The following is an 18367-nucleotide window of genomic DNA, read 5'->3' as shown; positions in this document are numbered from 1 at the left end:
TCTGTAGCTGTGCCACATAAAATTGGACGCATCATTGATGGGAGTCCCGCAGATCGCTGTGCGAAACTAAAAGTGGGAGACCGGATCTTAGCAGTGAACGGCCAGTCTATCATCAACATGCCTCACGCTGACATCGTGAAGCTCATCAAGGATGCAGGTCTTAGTGTCACCCTTCGCATCATTCCTCAGGAGGGTGAGTGCCTGCACTGGGGTCGTGGAGCCCACCTGGCTGCGGTCAGGGTGTCAGAACATCAGAAGTTGTTTTTTCCATTTTTGCAAAAATTAACACTCTGCTGCAACCCATATGCTGTTTACTCAATACCAGTTTCATTCAAAGATCAAGCTATACGGTGTTGTAGATAACTAGTGTGAATCCCAAGGCACTGGCTTATTCAGTCTTTCCCTTTGGTCCCAGCAGTACTGTTTTTATGGTTATATTAAGCCAGAACCCATTCAACAGAGATGATAAATATACAAATCTGGCGGAAAAAAAATATTCGTGTTAGCAGTTAAGCTCTGGAGGATTCTTCAAAGATCGATTTTGAAAAGCTTGAGGAAGTTGTGGTATAAAGAGAGCTCATTTAGGAAATGTTGCATCTGATAAGAATTTTAAATTTCCACTTAGCCTTTTGAATTTCTCTGTGCAAGGACTCCCCCCTGAGGCTTGAGGAGTAGTGAGCATTACAACTCACAACCAAGCCTTAAGGGACCACGGAATTCTCTGAGCACTGATTCACCATCACTTCACCATTTCCAGACACAGTGGGTTCATTACTAGCTGCTGGCTCATTAATGACATTTGGGAATTCAGCCTCTGGAGCTCGCTGGTGAGTGGACCACAGTGCCCACATGGAGAAGGATGGGCTCACTCACCTCTGTCCCCTCTGGTTTACTCGGTCTCCTCCTTTCCTCTGGGGACTATCTAACAAGCAGACATGAACAGCCGCCTGACTATAAATAGAAAACAGTAATTCTCAGTGGAGGTGATTTTGTCCCCCCAGGGGGCATTTGGCAATGTCTGGAGACATTTTTGGTTGTCATGATTGGGCCAGGGGTGCTACTGGTGTCTAGTGGGTAGAAGACAAGGATGCTGCTCTGTAAACATCCTACAGAGCCTAGGACCACCCACCACAGCAGGAATTATCTGGCCCCAAGTGTCCGTAGTGCCAGCGTTGAGAAACCCTGATACAAGTGGAGGAGAAATTTTAAAATTTAGGGTGAGAGCAAAGAAAGGGGAGAGTGATTTATAAGGGAATGCTAATAGATCACTTCTTTTTTGTCACCAGTCAAAAAAAAAAAAAAAGACCATTTTTAACTTGTTATCTGAAGAAAACATTATGTATAAAATATTCAACAGAAGTTAACTCTAAGCAAAATTGGTCACAAAAGACTTGCTTCTCCCTTCCCAGTATGAAATGTGTCTGTCCTGCTCTTATTCCAACATGGAGAGATAACTTCAGTTGAAAATTTGATGCTAAACAAGAAAGACCAAGAAGCAGTTTTAACAGAGAACAACTTACGAACCTTCCTCTGTCCAATGTTCTTTTCTCTTTCCAGAGAACCATGGAGTACAGAGGGTTATTAGGCAATAAGACTAACAAGGAACTGAAGAAAGGATTGTGAAAAGCACTTACTTTTCTTATGGTTAATTCCTTATCCAAACTTTGGAATACTGGTAGGACTTCTCGTTACAACCAAAAAAGTAGTGGCTAAAACACTTTTCTTGCAGCAAGTAATGCTGGAACAAATAGAATATATTTTAGAGCTTACTCCTTAGAATTATTTTTCATCGTTTCAATAAGTTTTTCATGGTAATCTTTTCTTCTGACAAAATGACGAGAGATTGTGTTCATAACCTTGTTCAGCAGCCTCGTGATTAATGGAAGAATACTAATTCCAGGAGCGGTCTTAGAACTTGCTAAGTCTACGCTGCTGTCTTAAAACCTAACAGAAACTGGAAGAACCAAAGCCCTGAGTCATGTGAGGAGGCAGAGGAACCAACTCTGGCCACCTGTTGCCCTTTATCAAATGCCATCCTGACTGCATTTGCCTCTTTGGTTTCCCACCGCAGAGCTCAACAGCCCGGCCTCGGCGCCCAGCTCCGAGAAGCACAGCCCGCTGGCCCAGCAGCACAGCCCGCTGGCCCAGCCCAGCCCCGCCACCCCCAACAGTCCTGTCGCCCAGCCAGCTCCTCAGCCACTTCAGCTGCAGGGACATGAAAACAGGTAAAGTCTCCTCTGGCTTTTCTGCTTCTGAGTAGTGAGGGACGTAGAGGGAGAGAGAGTTTGGGACAGGACAGGTCCCAGGCAGGAGAGAGATTTGCATAATGTAGAAATCAACGTGTGCACCTTTGTGTGATTTTGAGATTGTATGTATGTTGTAAACGTAGTTTCATTAGCAAATACAGGTGTCTGTCCTTCACAGTAAGAGAAGCTTTCCTGAGGAAATGATGCGTCATTGCAGATGAGTAGGTTTAACTAGCTGAAGAGCACATTAAGGAGGGTCCAGACAGAGTCACATATACAATATACAGTATCATATACAAAGGCCCTTTGGCAGGAGGTAGTAGGCAAGCACGAAGGAGGGAAATAAGGCCAGTGTGGTGGGGACAGAGGGGCAGCAGCATGGTTTGAGATGAAGCCAGTGAGGCTGGCTGGTGAGGAACTGCCCTAAAGCGTCTCATAGGTTTGTTAAAGACTTTTTTTTTTTTTGGTGGTACGCGGGCCTCTCACTGCTGTGGCCTCTCCCGTTGCGGAGCACAGGCTCCGGACGCGCAGGCTCAGCGGCCATGGCTCACGGGCCCAGCCGCTCCGTGGCATGTGGGATCCTCCCGGACCGGGGCACGAACCCGTGTCCCCTGCACCAGCAGGTGGACTCTCAACCACTGCGCCACCAGGGAAGCCCTTGTTAAAGATTTTGATCTTTATCGTACGTGTTGTGAGAGGTCATTGGAGGGTTTTAAGCTGAGGACTGACATCCTTGGAGTAGCTTTTCAAGATCTCTCAGTTGGCCCCGTAGAGAGCACGCTGGAGGCTGATCAGAATGAATGAAGTTAGAAGTGGCCGCGTGTCCACCGAGCCATGCACACGATGGCTCGGAGAATAACGGCGGTGTGGAGGTGGGAAACGTTGAAGGATTTGTGAGCCTGAATGTAAGTTAGTATTTTTACTGCATTTTACCTTATATCCACCTGCCCACGGTCGAATGAGATTCTTCCATTTCACATCACAAACTAATGTGATCAGGCCCTGTGAACTTGCAGAATAAAAGGCTGCCATAGGAAAACAACACTGTCTTCTTATTGAGACGTGTGTGTAACGGGGAGCCTGTTACACACACGTCTCAATAAAGAAAGAGATGAAGCCATGTTCCCATGTTGGTTTTGCCCTTTCCAAGGAGAAACATAGAACAACCCTCGGGAACATCTCAGAAAACAAAACCCTCACTGGTCCTTTCCGTGATTCTAACGTTTTCTGAACATCTGCTACCCATCTCCTGCCTCCCCTGTTGGTGAAGATGAAGTGAGACCCCGTTTTTGAGTCCCAGAACTTTCTGCGTTTACCACTCACAATGTTGCAACGCCAATACTTGCCCTGTGCCAGAAGTGTTCTTTCCGTGAAGCCCTGTTCTATTCTGATTTCTCCCATTTGCTTTCATAGCAAAATAAATATCTATTGTCCTCCGCTGTTTATGGTTTTAATGTAGTCCAGGGAAGAAAAAAGACTAAGCCCCATAAGGTACATGATACAGAGGCAAGAATTTGACAGTCCAGAAGAGGAGTATGTCCTGGGTGCCTCAGTCATAAGCCCCAGGTGCGTGGGCTTTCACCATGTGTGGTTTGGACACATTGCACTGGCTTTCCCCGGGATTCACTTGAGATTTAGGAGGAAGGACCTGAGTGTTCCAGCAGTCTCCGAGCCAGCTTCAGACGCTTCCTCCTGGCTCTGCCACTGTCAATTAAACCTCCCAGCCACAATCGCTTCTTCCCTTTCCAGAGTTAAACTTTCCTGAAATTGGACTCTTGCTTCTGGCCTGCAGGTGGGTAATCTCATCCCTAGTGTGTTATAGTTCAGTGGGGAGAATGACAGATGGGCAAGGCCACTATCCTGTCCCCATCAGCTACTAGTTACAATCGGGGACTCGGCCGCTGTCAAAGAAGCAACAGCCTTTGGATGGTTTTGTTTTTGTTTTTGTCTTTGTTTTTGTTTTGCCTGACTGTGGGATAAAATATTTACTGACTCTGGTATTAACAGATTGACCTGGTCCAAATTTTTATAAATTACCAACAAATTTACCCGGAGTTCTTAGCTGTTTTTGCTTCAGTAATATTAAATGCCTGGGAAGTGCCCGCTCCTGTTCTAGGGTCCTTTCCTGCCACTGAGGTTTCCTGGCTTAGCTGTTTGATTGTTAGTAGGTGGCTCTTTTCCAAATGAATGAAGAGATTCCATAATCTCACAGATACTAGAACCATTTTTCTAGCTGCATTTAAAAATGGTCATGGTATCAGAGAGAAACTCTTTGCCTTTTTCTAGATCAGGCTACAGATGTCTCCAAGACAGCCTGTATGCCAAGCACACAGTATGAATTTCCTATTAATTCATTTGTACAAGAAGTGCCCACCTACATGTCAAATTGAGCCAGTTTCCATGTTAAAGTGGGATAAAATAAAGTGACAATCTGCTCGCAAATTTTTATCTTATGAGTTAGGAGAAGTGAATATTTTATCCTGTCTTATTTACTCTTGAATTGGCTTCCTCCTGACACTCTGCACACCTCTACTCATTTCTCTGTCTCGTAACATCCTTTTGGTGCATGCTCAGGAAACAAAATAATTTTAACATGAACATAAGCAATAACAGAAGAAATAGCAGTTTAACATAAGAACATAAGCAATGAACATAAGAAATAGCAGAGATCACCTTCCCAGCAAAGGCAATCATTATTTACTTCTTTTAAATAGCAAGATTAGTGGAAAGCATTGGAAATTGACTTCTTTCATAGGCTTTGTGCACTAGATGCTGCAGGCTGGAAGCAATTCTTGAAAGGCCCACATGAGGCAAAAGCCCACCGTAAGATCCCCTACCACACGGGCAGCATTTTTGATTCTGGAACTTATTCATACCGTAAAATTCTGCTAGAATTTACCATTAGCAATCTGGTTTTATCATCTCTAAAGTCTCTTTAATAGTGGAATTAATAGCTACGAAGAAGAGTTATACTGATATGCAATCTACGAACCTTTCATAAGTAAAGGAACTTTTAAGAGGCTGTTTGTTTTTAATGATCCTGAGTTCTCCTTAAAATAAAGTGTTTCACAAATTCAGAGTAACAGCTTTTGCCCTAACTAGTGTATCATTCACTTAAAAGTTAACAACACTCATAAAAATTAAGTATATTTTCCTTATTAAAGAATTCTTCTTCAACATGAAATCCTGTACGTGACACTGTTGAATGAAATGGGAATGCCCAGAGGCAGGCTTGGATGGCTGCTGTTACAAGTTCTAACTGTCCCTGTTTCTAAGGCTCTGGGGAGACTCGTAACATCTCACCCTCTTCTGCTATACCTCATGACACATCTGGTTGGAAACGAAGCTCATAATGGATATTCCATACCAATACCACAGAGATAATGAAAATAAAGTGACTGCGCCATAACTTGAAACAATGTGACATCTAAACCACCAAGCACATGATTTCTAAAAAGGAACCGAGACACACCAACAAATGTCACCCAGTCCAATTCCTTTTGTTTAATTCATGTGTTTGCCTAGTTAAGCATCTTATTCAAAGCGTATTTTAAATAATTCTATTCTCAGAATGCACACTCTCAGTAGGTGAGTGGGCAGCTTCCTGAGGTATAAAGCAAAGCCTAAATTATGCATCTCACAAAAGGAATGTGTCACTTCTGCAAGTTAAGTAACAAATGGGAACTACTCAAAGCGGTATTAAAATAACTGCATTTCTAACCCCCTTTCAAAACCCTGAATAAACACATCTATTGCCATACACTATCAGTGTGTGAATGTGTTTTTCTAATCGACCTGTATCCCTAAGTAGCTCATTATATGGAGTGTTTTCATGGCAACAGGCAGTGAACTACAGAGTTAAGTGGCCTCTATATTATGGTGATCATTTTTTCAGTTTATCTTATTAATGATCCCATAATTGTAGGTATTGCCTACTTTAGCCCTTTTTTGGCCCTGGAAGCCCCTCAATTTAGAGCAATTTGGATTCACAAAACAGAACTAAACAATTCGTTTTGGTCTCTGTATTTATTAATAACTAGAAACAAGAAATAATATCTAGAAACAAGAATAAGACAAGTGTTAGACATAAACACTTTTGCCTTTCCTTCTGTCTAATGACCATGATAGTCTCTGGTACTAAGCCCAAGAGTTATGGTCTAGTATTTAAACCTCTGTGTGATATGTTTCTACTTTTAGCAATGACCCAGTGACTTTCTGCTTGATTCGTAGTTGGTGATTATACCTTACTTTCACTCCTTTAACCTCTGTATGATATTCAAAAAGCCCCAAGCTAACAGGTTAAAAGAGCCTTTAGTTAGATATTCATAGAGTGGTTAGAGATCACTTCAATCATGTTTTCATGAAGTAATGGATGCTGTGTGTGTGTCAGAGAGAGAGAGAGAGAAAAAAGAAATTGAAACCGTTGGTTTACTGATATTAAGACAGACTGTTGTTTGGGGATGTACAGTGAAGTGTGTGAGTCCCTAGATTTGCTGCAGTTCCACAGTTTTTAAATAGCAAAGTCAAAGAAGGTTATCCCTAAGTCCTTTTCCACAAAGTTCTAAGTGACCATCACTTTCACCTTGATTTCTTAAGGAGCCAAATGAAAAGTATACCGTATGGCATTTGTCAAAGATTTTAAAATAATACTTATCATTTATTGAATCATCTCATTAATCCTGAACATGAAAAGGACCACCAAGAGGTGTGGCCTCTACATGCCCGGAGGTCCTAAAGTCATTCGAATCTCCTTAGAATGCTGAGATGCCAAAGCAAGTACCATTTCCATTCATTTAGTTACAGGTCAGAAGTAAAAGCAAGGCAAGATGTGAAACCAGATATCCGACAGCCTCCGTTCACGGACTACAGGCAGCCCCCACTGGACTACCGGCAGCCCCCAGGAGGGGACTATCTGCAAGCCCCGCCCTTGGACTACAGGCAGCCCTCCCCTGACACCAGGCAGTTCCCTCTGTCAGACTACAGGCAGCCCCAGGTACCTCAAAGATCCTGTTGCATTTGTTTCATTTTTCCAATCAGCAGACCTGTCATTCACACACACACACACAACTCTGGTGCATTTATTTATGGTGCTCAACAGCAGTGAATGAGAAAATTCAAAGGAGAGATAATATCACTTAGGCCTATATGCAATAGTTACATGTTTGCCAAGTCAAGAGATGAGTACTGAAGGATGTGTATGAAAGTCAACAAGCTACCCAGCGATTCTTTTAATGACTGAGGAAACTGTGTTCAGATCTGCTCAGGCCTTTGGAATCTTGTCTTGCATTTTGCTAGATGGGGAAATCACATTACTCCTCACGATATCGTGTCAGTTGGAACACGTTAACTATGAGAGAGAAGGAGAACAGAGGGACAGACCGTGGAAGCTTCTCTGGTATTAAACAATTGTTTATTCTATTTTCTCCCCAACCCCAAAGGATTTTGATTATTTCACTGTGGACATGGAGAAAGGAGCCAAAGGATTTGGATTCAGTATTCGTGGAGGGAGGGAGTACAAAATGGATTTGTACGTGTTGAGACTGGCAGAAGATGGGCCAGCAATAAGAAACGGAAGGATGAGGGTAAGAGTGTTCTCTTTTTATAGAATTGCTTAATTCTGAAAGAAACGCTCCTTGTGGTGTCGGAGGAGCAGTGAGACCTGCTGTTAAGCAAACTGACTTGATGCAGACGTTGCCTTCTTTCCATTTCATGATCCAGTTTTCTAAAGGTTTGCCCAAACATTGTTTAAGAATTATCTCTCATTTTCCTTCTTATGGCTTCTAATTGAAAACTCTCAAGATGGTGTTTTATATATATATATATATATATATATATATATATATACACACACACACACACACACATACATATATATACACATATATATATATATACACATATATATGTATGTTTCTCTAAAGAACAAACGAAAGAAAACAAAGTAATCTAAGAAATAGCTTGAAATGGAAACATGGCTCCATAATTTTTTGCGTGGTTTGAGGATTCAGTTTTTATCTGAGATTGAATCTTTTGAAATTTATTTTGAGTTTCATGCTTTTTTCTTCACACGGTTTTGTGTTTCTTTGGGACTTCTTTTGAGTTGACTGGCTTTGGCTTTGACGTTGGGCAGAAAGAAGCAGGAGAAAGGGGAATGAGGCTTCCTGGATATATGTTGTCCTTAAAAATGGTAGCAGCCAAAAATGTTCCAATTAGAGTTTAAGCTGAGGGCGGATTTTTAATGTAATAGTTACTTTGAGGCGTTTGGTTGACGCATAACTGATTCTTCCTCTAAAGGTGCGAAACAAAACTTGAGAACAATACAGAACATTAGTCAGTCTCTCTATAAAATGTCATCTAGGAAGCACATAGAAAAGGTCAGTTATTATAAATAAAATCTAGACTTATTCTTGTCCTCCCTCCTTGTTCTTTAAGTTAATACAGAAAAGCTGTGTTTCTTGGGTTCTAGAGCTTCAGATTCTCGTGCTGAGTTTCACCAACCGATTGCTCCTGTCAGTGGAATGAAACTGTTATTCCTACCACCCAGTCTGCCATTTCTATAGTCTCATTTCCGAGTCAGTGAATCATCCATGGTGCAGAAGTAGAAAGTGTAAATGTGTCTATTTCTCTCCATGCCTTTACAGTCCCTTGACAACTGGGAAGTATCCAAGTTGGAATTTGAACCCAGGCAAGGCTGACTCAGGAGAATGACAGTCCCCGCCTTGATCCAACACCAGCCTCCTCTTACCCCTTCTCCATGTGGTTTTAGAATAGGTCTCTGCATGGTTTCTTAGCTCCCGGTTCCCACTTTCTTAACATGCTGCAAAGCCAACTCACAAGTGGTTCAATAGAACAAAAGTAATCTTTGCAGTGCATTGGAAAACAACACAGCACAGAAGCCGTGAGTGAGATGACCAGAGCCCTGAGAGAGGGGACCTCCCCTTACCCCACAAGTGGATTTTAGAGGTGTGGGTTCCAAACGGTGGCCACATTTTATAACAAATGATGGCCACATTTTATAACAAATGGTCTAAATGGCTAATCAAAATTTAAGCCAGAGCAGTAGTTCTCAGTGTGGTCCCTGACATCAACATCCCCTGGGAATGTGTTAGAAATGCAGATTCTCCGGCCCCGTCGCAGACCTACTGAATCAGAAACTCTAGGAGTGAGGCCGCCAGGCTGTGTTTGTGTGATCCACCTCCAGGTGAATCTGGTACAAGCTGAAGTTTGGGAACCACTGAGCTAAAGGGAAGCTGTCATGACATAGGTACGGCACAGTTAGGATGTGTGTGGCTCAGGCTTCGTTCATTCCCCCTAGATCCTGTCCAGGGAGTTTTCCATCCTGTGCCAGTGGTTTACCTCAGGTCCTTAAATCCGTGGAAACACAGATTTAGGATTCTGTAGGCAGGTGCTCCATTTTAGGAAAGATGCTTTTTCTTCTGGCAGGTGATAAAAATGAGTCCTCTACCTGGGTTTCAGCAAATGGTATTTTCACTTCTTGTCAAAGATTATAGAAATAAGCAATATTTCACCATTTTCCATGTCATTTTTATAAAGCAATGCATTCTTTCTGTGTACAGGCTGTCCAAAAGGAGTTATTATGGCCAGTTTTCGATATTATGGGTGTTTATTTTGGACTTCTATATATATATATTTCTAGCTTTTAATTCTCAAAGAAAACAAGTCACTTGAAAGTCACAGAAATTCTAAGGATCAGATTTTACTGTTCGATTTTATTTCTGGTCTTTAAAATAAGGCTAGGAACTTGGCAGGGATGAATGGATGACTTTTTTCTGCTTTTAAGAGTTATACTTAATATTCAGATGTTCTGTTCTTTTTTTAAGTTTATTTATTTTATTTATTCTTTTTTGGTTGTGTTGGGTCTTCGTGGCTGCGCGCGGGCTTCCTCTAGTTGCAGCGAGCGGGGGCTACCCTTTGTTGAGGTGCGAGGGCTTCTCATTGCGGTGGCTTCTCTTGTTGCGTAGCACGGACTCTAGAGCTCAGGCTCAGTAGCTGTGGCGCACGGGCTTAGTTGCTCCGCGGCATGTGGGATCTTCCCGGACCAGGGCTCGAACCCTTGTCCCCTACGTTGGCAGGCGGATTCTTAACCACTGCGCCACCAGGGAAGCCCTGTTTTGGGTTTTTGTTACTCATGGATTCTTAACGGCATCAACGGAGAACTTGTCTAGGGTAACAAACTCCATGTCAGGGAAGGAAACTACTTCATCATGTAAGTTCAAAGGTGCTACTAGATAATACAAACGTATTAACTACTGTTTGAATTTGATAAATATTTTGTATCTGTAGAGTTAAAGATCAACAATTGTTCTTGATCATAGCACATAACTAATTCAGATCTTGTTTTCGTGTTTATTATCAAATTTAATCATTTAAAGCTAATCTTTTCTACCTTCATTAGTACTTACTAATTAGCAATAACCTTTAATTCACAGATGTGTTTAAATTATTTCAGCAAGGACCAGGATAGATTACTATTTGCATGACTCAATCGTTTGATTATTTTAATGCATAAACTCGATAACATATAGGTTCCCAATTTGGGAATTTAACAGTGAAAATAATTCGGAACTTATTATAAAATTCCCCCTTGATACCGTTGTTGCCCAGATACGTATAGATCTTAAATATCTGTGCAGATGATGCTTACAAGGCAGCTGTTCATTCTATGGGTATTATGGCTTGGTTCATAAAGTTCCAAGACGTCTGAGAAAAGTAGGTGAACTAGACATTCACAGGCTAAATTAAAAATAAGCTCAAGAAGAAGAGAAGCTAGCACCACCAGGTCCTTCCCAGCCTTTAAAACACTCAGGCATATTTCTCCGTGTTAATTGCGATTACTTCACCTTCAGTGTTAATGCATTACTGCCTCTGTGCCCAAACTAAACACACACTTTGTGATCAGGTAAGTTTGGAACACACTGTATAGTTTTGTTTTGTTTTGTTTTCCCTTTTTTCATGATCAGAAACAGAAGGGAAAAGCCAGGAAGTGCCTGGCAATAGCAGGGTGTCTTAGATTAAACTCAGTACAGTAAAATTGCCCAACTCAGAATTACTACACAAGAGCTGGGTGATTCTGAGAAATCATTTCATGTAACTGTTAATGAATTACTGTGCCCATGGATTAGGGCTATAAGTAGCACTAGTTTTGAACATTGAGTTAGTGCACCAGACGTTAGTCTCTGAATCTGAGACTCTTCCTGGGTCTTTTACGTTAGTCTTGGTTGTAGGACAGTGATGGTATGCGCCCGTTTAGTAGTACAAGACTTTGCTAAGATTACAGAGAAAACCAGGTAAATCCGATGTCAGAGGAGGTGGCTAACAGAGGTGTAAAAACATCCCTCTCGCACTGGGAATGTTAAGAAATGATGGCACAGATACGTATTTTTAAAGCATGTCTTTAGGCATCCAACTGATATCCTAGGCATCCAAGAGAAATACCAAAGTTCTTCGCACCTCAGGTGTTCTTTGACGGATCTGGTGAGGGACAGGTGGGCATATCCCAAAAGTGAGTCCCAGGTGAATGATTTCGCTCTAGTATTTCTGGGCACCTGCAGCAGAGAGAATAATCTTAGCAGAGATCTTTGGCAAGTTAGACTGTCTAACTTTCAAATTGATTAAGAAGTACTCCCACAGAACATGAATTATTTTTTCCTCCTCCTCGGAAAGTATTGTATGTTTACTCAATTTTTTTGTTAAATAAATACTTTCTTTCCACTTGATGAAACAAGCATCCTGGTAAGGTATCCTGATGAGGTCAATGGGTTCCCTCAAAATATGAGAACGTGGGCTTCCCTGGTGGCGCAGTGGTTGAGAATCCACCTGCCGATGCAGGGGACACGGGTTCGTGCCCCGGTCCGGGAAGATCCCACATGCCGCGGAGCAGCTGGGTCTGTGACCCATGGCCGCTGAGCCTGTGCATCCGGAGCCTGTGCTCTGCAACGGGAGAGGCCACAACAGTGAGAGGCCTGTGTACCACAAAAAAAAAAAAAAAAATATGAGAACGTACCGACAGCAAACCACAGTCAGAAAGTAGTGGGGAAAATAATGGCTCCTTCTGAGGGTCAGATTTACAAGCCAAGTCTAGATACAGGGGAGAGGATAAGAAAATCTTTTTCAGAAGATCAATTCAATGCTTATTTAAAAGAGAGTTTCTAGAACTTCCTTGATCAGAAACATATAAACGTAACAAGAAATGAATTTAAAGATTTACTAAAAATATGACTATTTTGATCCCTTCTAAACCCTCAGCCCTGCTCTCAACCTCCAAAATAAGCAAACATGATGCATTTGCTTTATTAAATTTAGAAACATCAGTGCACTTTGTTGAACCTCAGTGGTAGAACTGATTTTTCTTATTAAGACAAAGAAGTGAGGTATTAATTTGTGAGTGACTTGTGATATTGAGAGAGGGACTTAGATATTATGACATGTCATGATATAGAGCTTGAATAGAATAGTGCAATTTAGAATAAACACCAAGAAAAACAATGTGAAACATAATTACATGAAATATTCACTTCATAAAAAAAAAGTAGAGAGTAGCAAGTTTTGACTTAAATTAGTAGCTAGTGTTTCAACATCAATTAATACTATGTAATAAACGTTAAAGAGACAAAACAAAACACAATCTGTAAATGTAGAAAATAAGGGGAATGGGAAATAGGAAGATAATCGTCTTGTCTGATAGCTTTTCCTCAGTCATTCAAAAAGGCTAATATCAGAAGAGAAACACAAATGACATTCAGATTTCAAGGAAAAGTGTAAGAAAGTATTAGAAAATAGCAATGGATCTGTTTTAAAAAGAAGACTTTTTAAGTTTGTAAAATAGTCTAATAAAGTTGAGAGGGATAAAATTTTCATAACTGATGAATAAGTCTCTGGCAAAACACTCTTAGGGACATAATCTAATTTAAAACTGACAATAAACAGAAAACTCAGGCAAAGAATAATGAACATATGAAGGAATTTACTGGTGAAGCTTCCTAAGAAATCAGGAGACTTGTGGAGGGAAGGGATAGTAGTTCTAAAAGTGCTTAACTGAAAATTGAGAGTTGAGTTAAAAGACATCTGAAAGGAGATCAGGTTTGCTCTTGGAAAGGTATTTTCCTGTTTCCATAAGAGTATAATATTTTCCCATTTCCATAAAATATTTTTTTATTTTAAAGAAAGAACATAACTTTTTAACTTCATCCCCTTAACAACTGTAACAGCTGTCTGTGCCTACTTAGCATTGCATAAACTTTGGTATGAAATGGTGTATCTTCTTCCTGAAACTTACATGACACAAAAGTCAGCCTGCAGTGGGCCTTGGAATCACCAACAACATTTTGTAAGACTGAATAATGTGTGAAAAAGATACTTACTGCTTATCCATCTTTTTCTTTTTTCCATTTTCTTTTTTTTAAATGAAAAGGAAACTTCCCTGATGGCAGCTTCCTTTATATTTGTCACTTCTCCTTCTGTGGTCCAGATGTGACTAACCTGTGACTGCAGAATAAAAGTATTCTGTTTTATATTGTTTTTATTAAACATAAAACCATTTAGAAGAATATTTCTAACATATGTAATGGTATGTATGCTAACAGTGATTCAAGCACCCGTGAACCCTTAGCCCAGTTAAAAAAAAAAAAAATCTCCAGTCTCCTATGATTCCATTCTCCTCCCACTCTCCAGCCTCCAGAAGTAACCAGCACCCTAAATATTGTCATTCCGTCTAGTCTTGCCACATATGTGTGTACCTCTTAACTGTATCACTTAGTTTTGTGCACTTAGTGAACTTTATATGAATGAATCATACTGTACATGTTCTTCTCTGTGGCTTGCTTTTTATACTTTATGTTCATAACACTCATCCATGTTGATGCATGAAGCTGTAAATTATTTCATGGTATGAATATGCTACAGTCTATGTTACTTGTCTATGGAGAGTTGAAGTTTTCTCTATTAGTGGACATTGGGTTCTTTCCAGTTTTTTTGCAACTAATACTATCCTTGTACATATTTCCTGCTGCACATATGCAAGAAATTCTGTAGACTATACTATATACCTAGGAGAGCGTATATTTAACTTAACTAGGTAACTCAGACATAGTTTCCTGGGTGGATGTACAAATTTATACTCATACCAGCAATGTGAAAGTTTCCATTACGACACATCCTCGCAAGATTTGTATTTCAGACTTTTAAATTCTTATTCTGGTAGGTAGAAAATGACATATAGTTTAGGTTTAAATTTGCATTTCTTGATTACAAATAATATTCATCATCTTTCCTTAGGTTTACTGGACTTTCTTATTCCCTCTTAAATCAAGATCCCTCTTCGTATCTTTTCCCCATCTTCTGTTAAATCATTCCTTCCTTTCATATTGATTTTAGAAGTGTTTGTATGTTCCTGGTGATGGTTTTTCATGTTGCAAGTACTTTACCCCAGCTTATGGCTTGTAGTTTCACCTTCTGTATGATGCCCTTTGATAAACAGAAGGTCTTAATTTTAGTGTAATTGACTTAATCAACCTTTTCCTTTATAGATTCTGCTTTCTGTGTCATCTTTGAAAAATAATTTCCCAACTCATATTCTTAAAGATTCCCTACATCTTCTTCTAAAAGTTTTATAGTTTTGCTTTTTCATATCTGTTTTTAATTACCTAGAATTGATTCCTCTGTGTAGTAAAAGGAAGAAATACAATTTCAGTTTTTCCAGATGGATAACCACCTGTCACAGCATCATTTATTGGATATCCTCTCATTTCCCCCACAATCTGCATTGACAGCTCCATAATAAATAAAATTTCTATAAATGCAATGGTCTGTTTATAGATTCTTTATACTGTTCTACTGGTCTGTTTGTCTATACCTACATCAATACTGTACTCATCTGCCTTTTAATAAGTCTTGAGTTTTGATGGAGAAACTGCCTGTTTCCTCATCCCCAGACATACATCTTAATTCTTCAGGAGTGTTTGAATGTTCTTGGGCCTTTGCCCCTCCGTATAAAATTTTAGAAGTTTCTTGTTCTATTGGGAATTTTATTGGAATTGCTTAGAATCCATAAATAAATGTGGAAAAACTTACATCTTTATAATATTGAGTCTTTCTATCTGTGAACATGATATAATCCATTTATTTAGATTTTCCATAAACTGCTTAAGTAAAGTTTCATAGTTTTTTCCATAACATACCTGAAAATATTCTGCTAGATTGATTCTAGGCATTTGCATGTTTTACTTTTACTTTTGTATTTTAATGTAATATTGAAATTAACTGTGTTACCAGTGAAAAGAAAGACAATTGATTTCTGTATATTGATAAATGATATCATGCAAAATTACTAAACTCTTATTAATTCAAATAAGCTATCTGTAACTTCCTCTGGATTTTCTACATAGATAATCACATTTTCTGCAAATAATGAGAATTCTGTGTCTTCCTTTTAAGTCTTTTTATTTCTTTTTCTTATTTTACTGCATTTACTTGGTTTTCAGTATGATGCTGAATAGAAGTAGTCAAACAAGCCGTCTTATTTTATTTCTAATCTTAAAGGGAATGCTTTCACCATTAAACATAATGTTGAATGAGTTTATATAAATAACCTTTATCAGATTATTACTAGTTTGCTAGAGAGTTAATTATGAATACATGTTGAATTTTATGTACTATTTCTGCATCCATAGAAAGTATATGATCTCTTTCCTTTCATATGCTAATTAACATGATTAAGAATATTATTAGTATATTAATGGATTATTACGTTAAATCATTCTTGATTTCCTCAGTTAAGCTATACTTATTCATGATGATCTTTTTTATGCATTGCTCAATACAGTTTTCTGTTATTTCCTTTAAGATATTTGCAGCTATGTTCGTGAGTAAGATTAGCCTGTAATTTTCTTTTCTTGTAGTGTTGGTGAATGATTTCAACATTAGTGTTATACTAGCCTTATAAAGCGAGAAAGAATAATGCCTTTTGTTATTGTCATTGCTGTTGTTATCTGGACAAGTTTAAGTTAAGAATTGTCCTTGAATGTTTGGTAGAACGCACTTGTAAATCCATCCAGGTCTGGTGTACTTTTTGTGTGTGAAAATTTTAAACCACATTACATTTCTATAATAATTAGGGTATTCTTCAGATTTTCTATTTCTTCTTGAGTCATTTCTGATAAATTTCTTTTTTTCTGATAATTTATTTCATCTTAGTTTTCAAAGTTTTTATAATATTATCTTATTATATTTTTAATATTTAAAGCATTTGTATTTATGTTCCCTTCTCATTTATTTGACTATTGTTTATTTTTGTATTCTTTCTGTTTTTCTTTATTAATCATGCCAGAGATTTGTCCATTTTTTATTCTTTTAAAGAACCAGCTTACATATTTTTTTCTCTTGCTTATTCATTTGTTTTTTTGTTGGTTTGTTTGTTTGTTTGCACGGGACACGGGCCTCTCACTATTGTGGCCTCTCCTGTTGCGGAGCAGAGGCTCCGGACGCGCAGGCTCAGCGGTCATGGCTCACGAGCCCAGCCGCTCCGCAGCATGTGGGATCTTCCCGGACTGGGACACGAACCTGTGTCCCCTGCATCGGCAGGCGGACTCTCAACCACTGTGCCACCAGGGAAGCCCATGCATTTGTTTTTATATTTAATATTTCTCTGCCTCCATTTTCTTTGGGTTTACTCTGTTCTCATTTTTCTTGCTCTTTAAGTTGGATGCTTAGCTCAGTACTTCTGAAGTTTTCTTTATTTCTATTAATAATGTATGAATTTAAGGCTGTAGTTTCGATACGTAGTATGTTCATTATTTTAAGTTCTAAGTATATTCTAATTTCCACTATGATTCATTCCACTATTTCTTCTTTGATGCATGGATTATTTAGAAGGTGTTTTTGGTTTTTATTCCTAAAAGTATGGGGATTTTCTGGTTAGTTATCTATCTTTGATTTCTAGTGTAATTCCATTGCCATCAGAGGATATATTCTATATGATTTCAATCTTTCACATTTATTGTGGCTTACTCTTTGGCCTTACATGTATTCAGTTTTTCGTATATGATCCATGTGTGCTTGAAAAGAATGTGCATTCTGTAATTACTGAGTGCAGTATTCTATAGATGTATTCATTGGATAAAGCTTGACTATTGTATTATTCAAATATTCTGTATTCTTACTAATTTCTATGTATTTGATCTGTTAAATATTGATCTAGGTGCTTTAAAAGGTTTTCTTTTTTTTGTTAAAGATCTTGTAAATTTTTCTTTGATCTGTCAAGCTTTGCTTTGTATGTTTTAAAGCCATGTTATTTGGTATATTTTCCAGATGAATTGAATCTTTTATCATTATGCAGCAACCTACCACATCTCTGTCAATACTTTTTACTGTCAAGCCTGGTTTGTCTGATATTAGTAAGGATACCTTTCAACCTTTCTGTGTCCGTATATTTTATGTGTTTCTCTGGTCTATGTGGCTATTTCTCTGTTTTTTTAACGGCATATGTTAACTAGATCATTTTAGTCAATTTATATTAATTTTGATTACTAATATTTTTATTTATTTCTATCATTTTATTCTGTCTCACTCTTTTTATTCTTTTTACCTTACTTTGAATAGTCTGGGTTTCCAGTTCATGCAGGAATCTCCCATAAGACTCCTTGTTCGTAGCCCCAAGCTGTATTTTCTATCCTTGATGCCCATCCATCCCAATGGAAACTCAGGCTTCCCAGGAAAAGGTCAAGCTCCCTTTGGCATTTGTTTGCCTTCCAGGAGTCCCACATTCACTTTGTTTTTGGCATCAGAGGCTTCTTTAGTTTCTTGCCTGTTCAGCAATGGTAAGGTTATTCAGGGTATCTAACCCACCGTATTGCTAGAAACAGAAGTTTATGTCCCATTTACCTTTAACGACCAATTTATGGTTTTGCTAAAACTATATCCAGTCTTAGAGCTGGCGGTTACTCTCCCTCTCCCAGTGTCTTCACGTAGGAGCCCCAGAGGGCAACCTACATGTGCCGGCTGCCGTCACTCTGTAGCCTGTCTTCCTCTCCAACTCCAGTTCCACTGGTGAGGGTCCCCTGCCCACAAAGCCACTGATGAGTTCTTGCTACAGCCCCGCCTGAGGC

General features: G+C 39.2%; 1 protein-coding gene across 2 annotated transcripts in view; it reads left to right on the top strand.

The window, feature by feature from the left end:
* The window catches only part of MAGI2 (membrane associated guanylate kinase, WW and PDZ domain containing 2), a 1338731-nt gene that overhangs the window by 1228884 nt on the left and 91480 nt on the right, over nt 1-18367 (top strand). For both annotated transcript variants that reach the window (XM_060020317.1, XM_060020318.1), the window contains 4 exons: nt 8-193; nt 2072-2225; nt 7044-7239; nt 7685-7828. In XM_060020317.1, the coding sequence (XP_059876300.1) occupies nt 8-193; nt 2072-2225; nt 7044-7239; nt 7685-7828 (680 nt within the window). The remainder of the gene's footprint in view (nt 1-7; nt 194-2071; nt 2226-7043; nt 7240-7684; nt 7829-18367) is intronic.

The sequence above is a fragment of the Delphinus delphis genome, chromosome 9, assembly GCF_949987515.2.
Source record: "Delphinus delphis chromosome 9, mDelDel1.2, whole genome shotgun sequence".
Lineage (NCBI taxonomy): Eukaryota > Metazoa > Chordata > Mammalia > Artiodactyla > Delphinidae > Delphinus > Delphinus delphis.
This window is presented reverse-complemented; position numbering and strand designations above follow the sequence as displayed.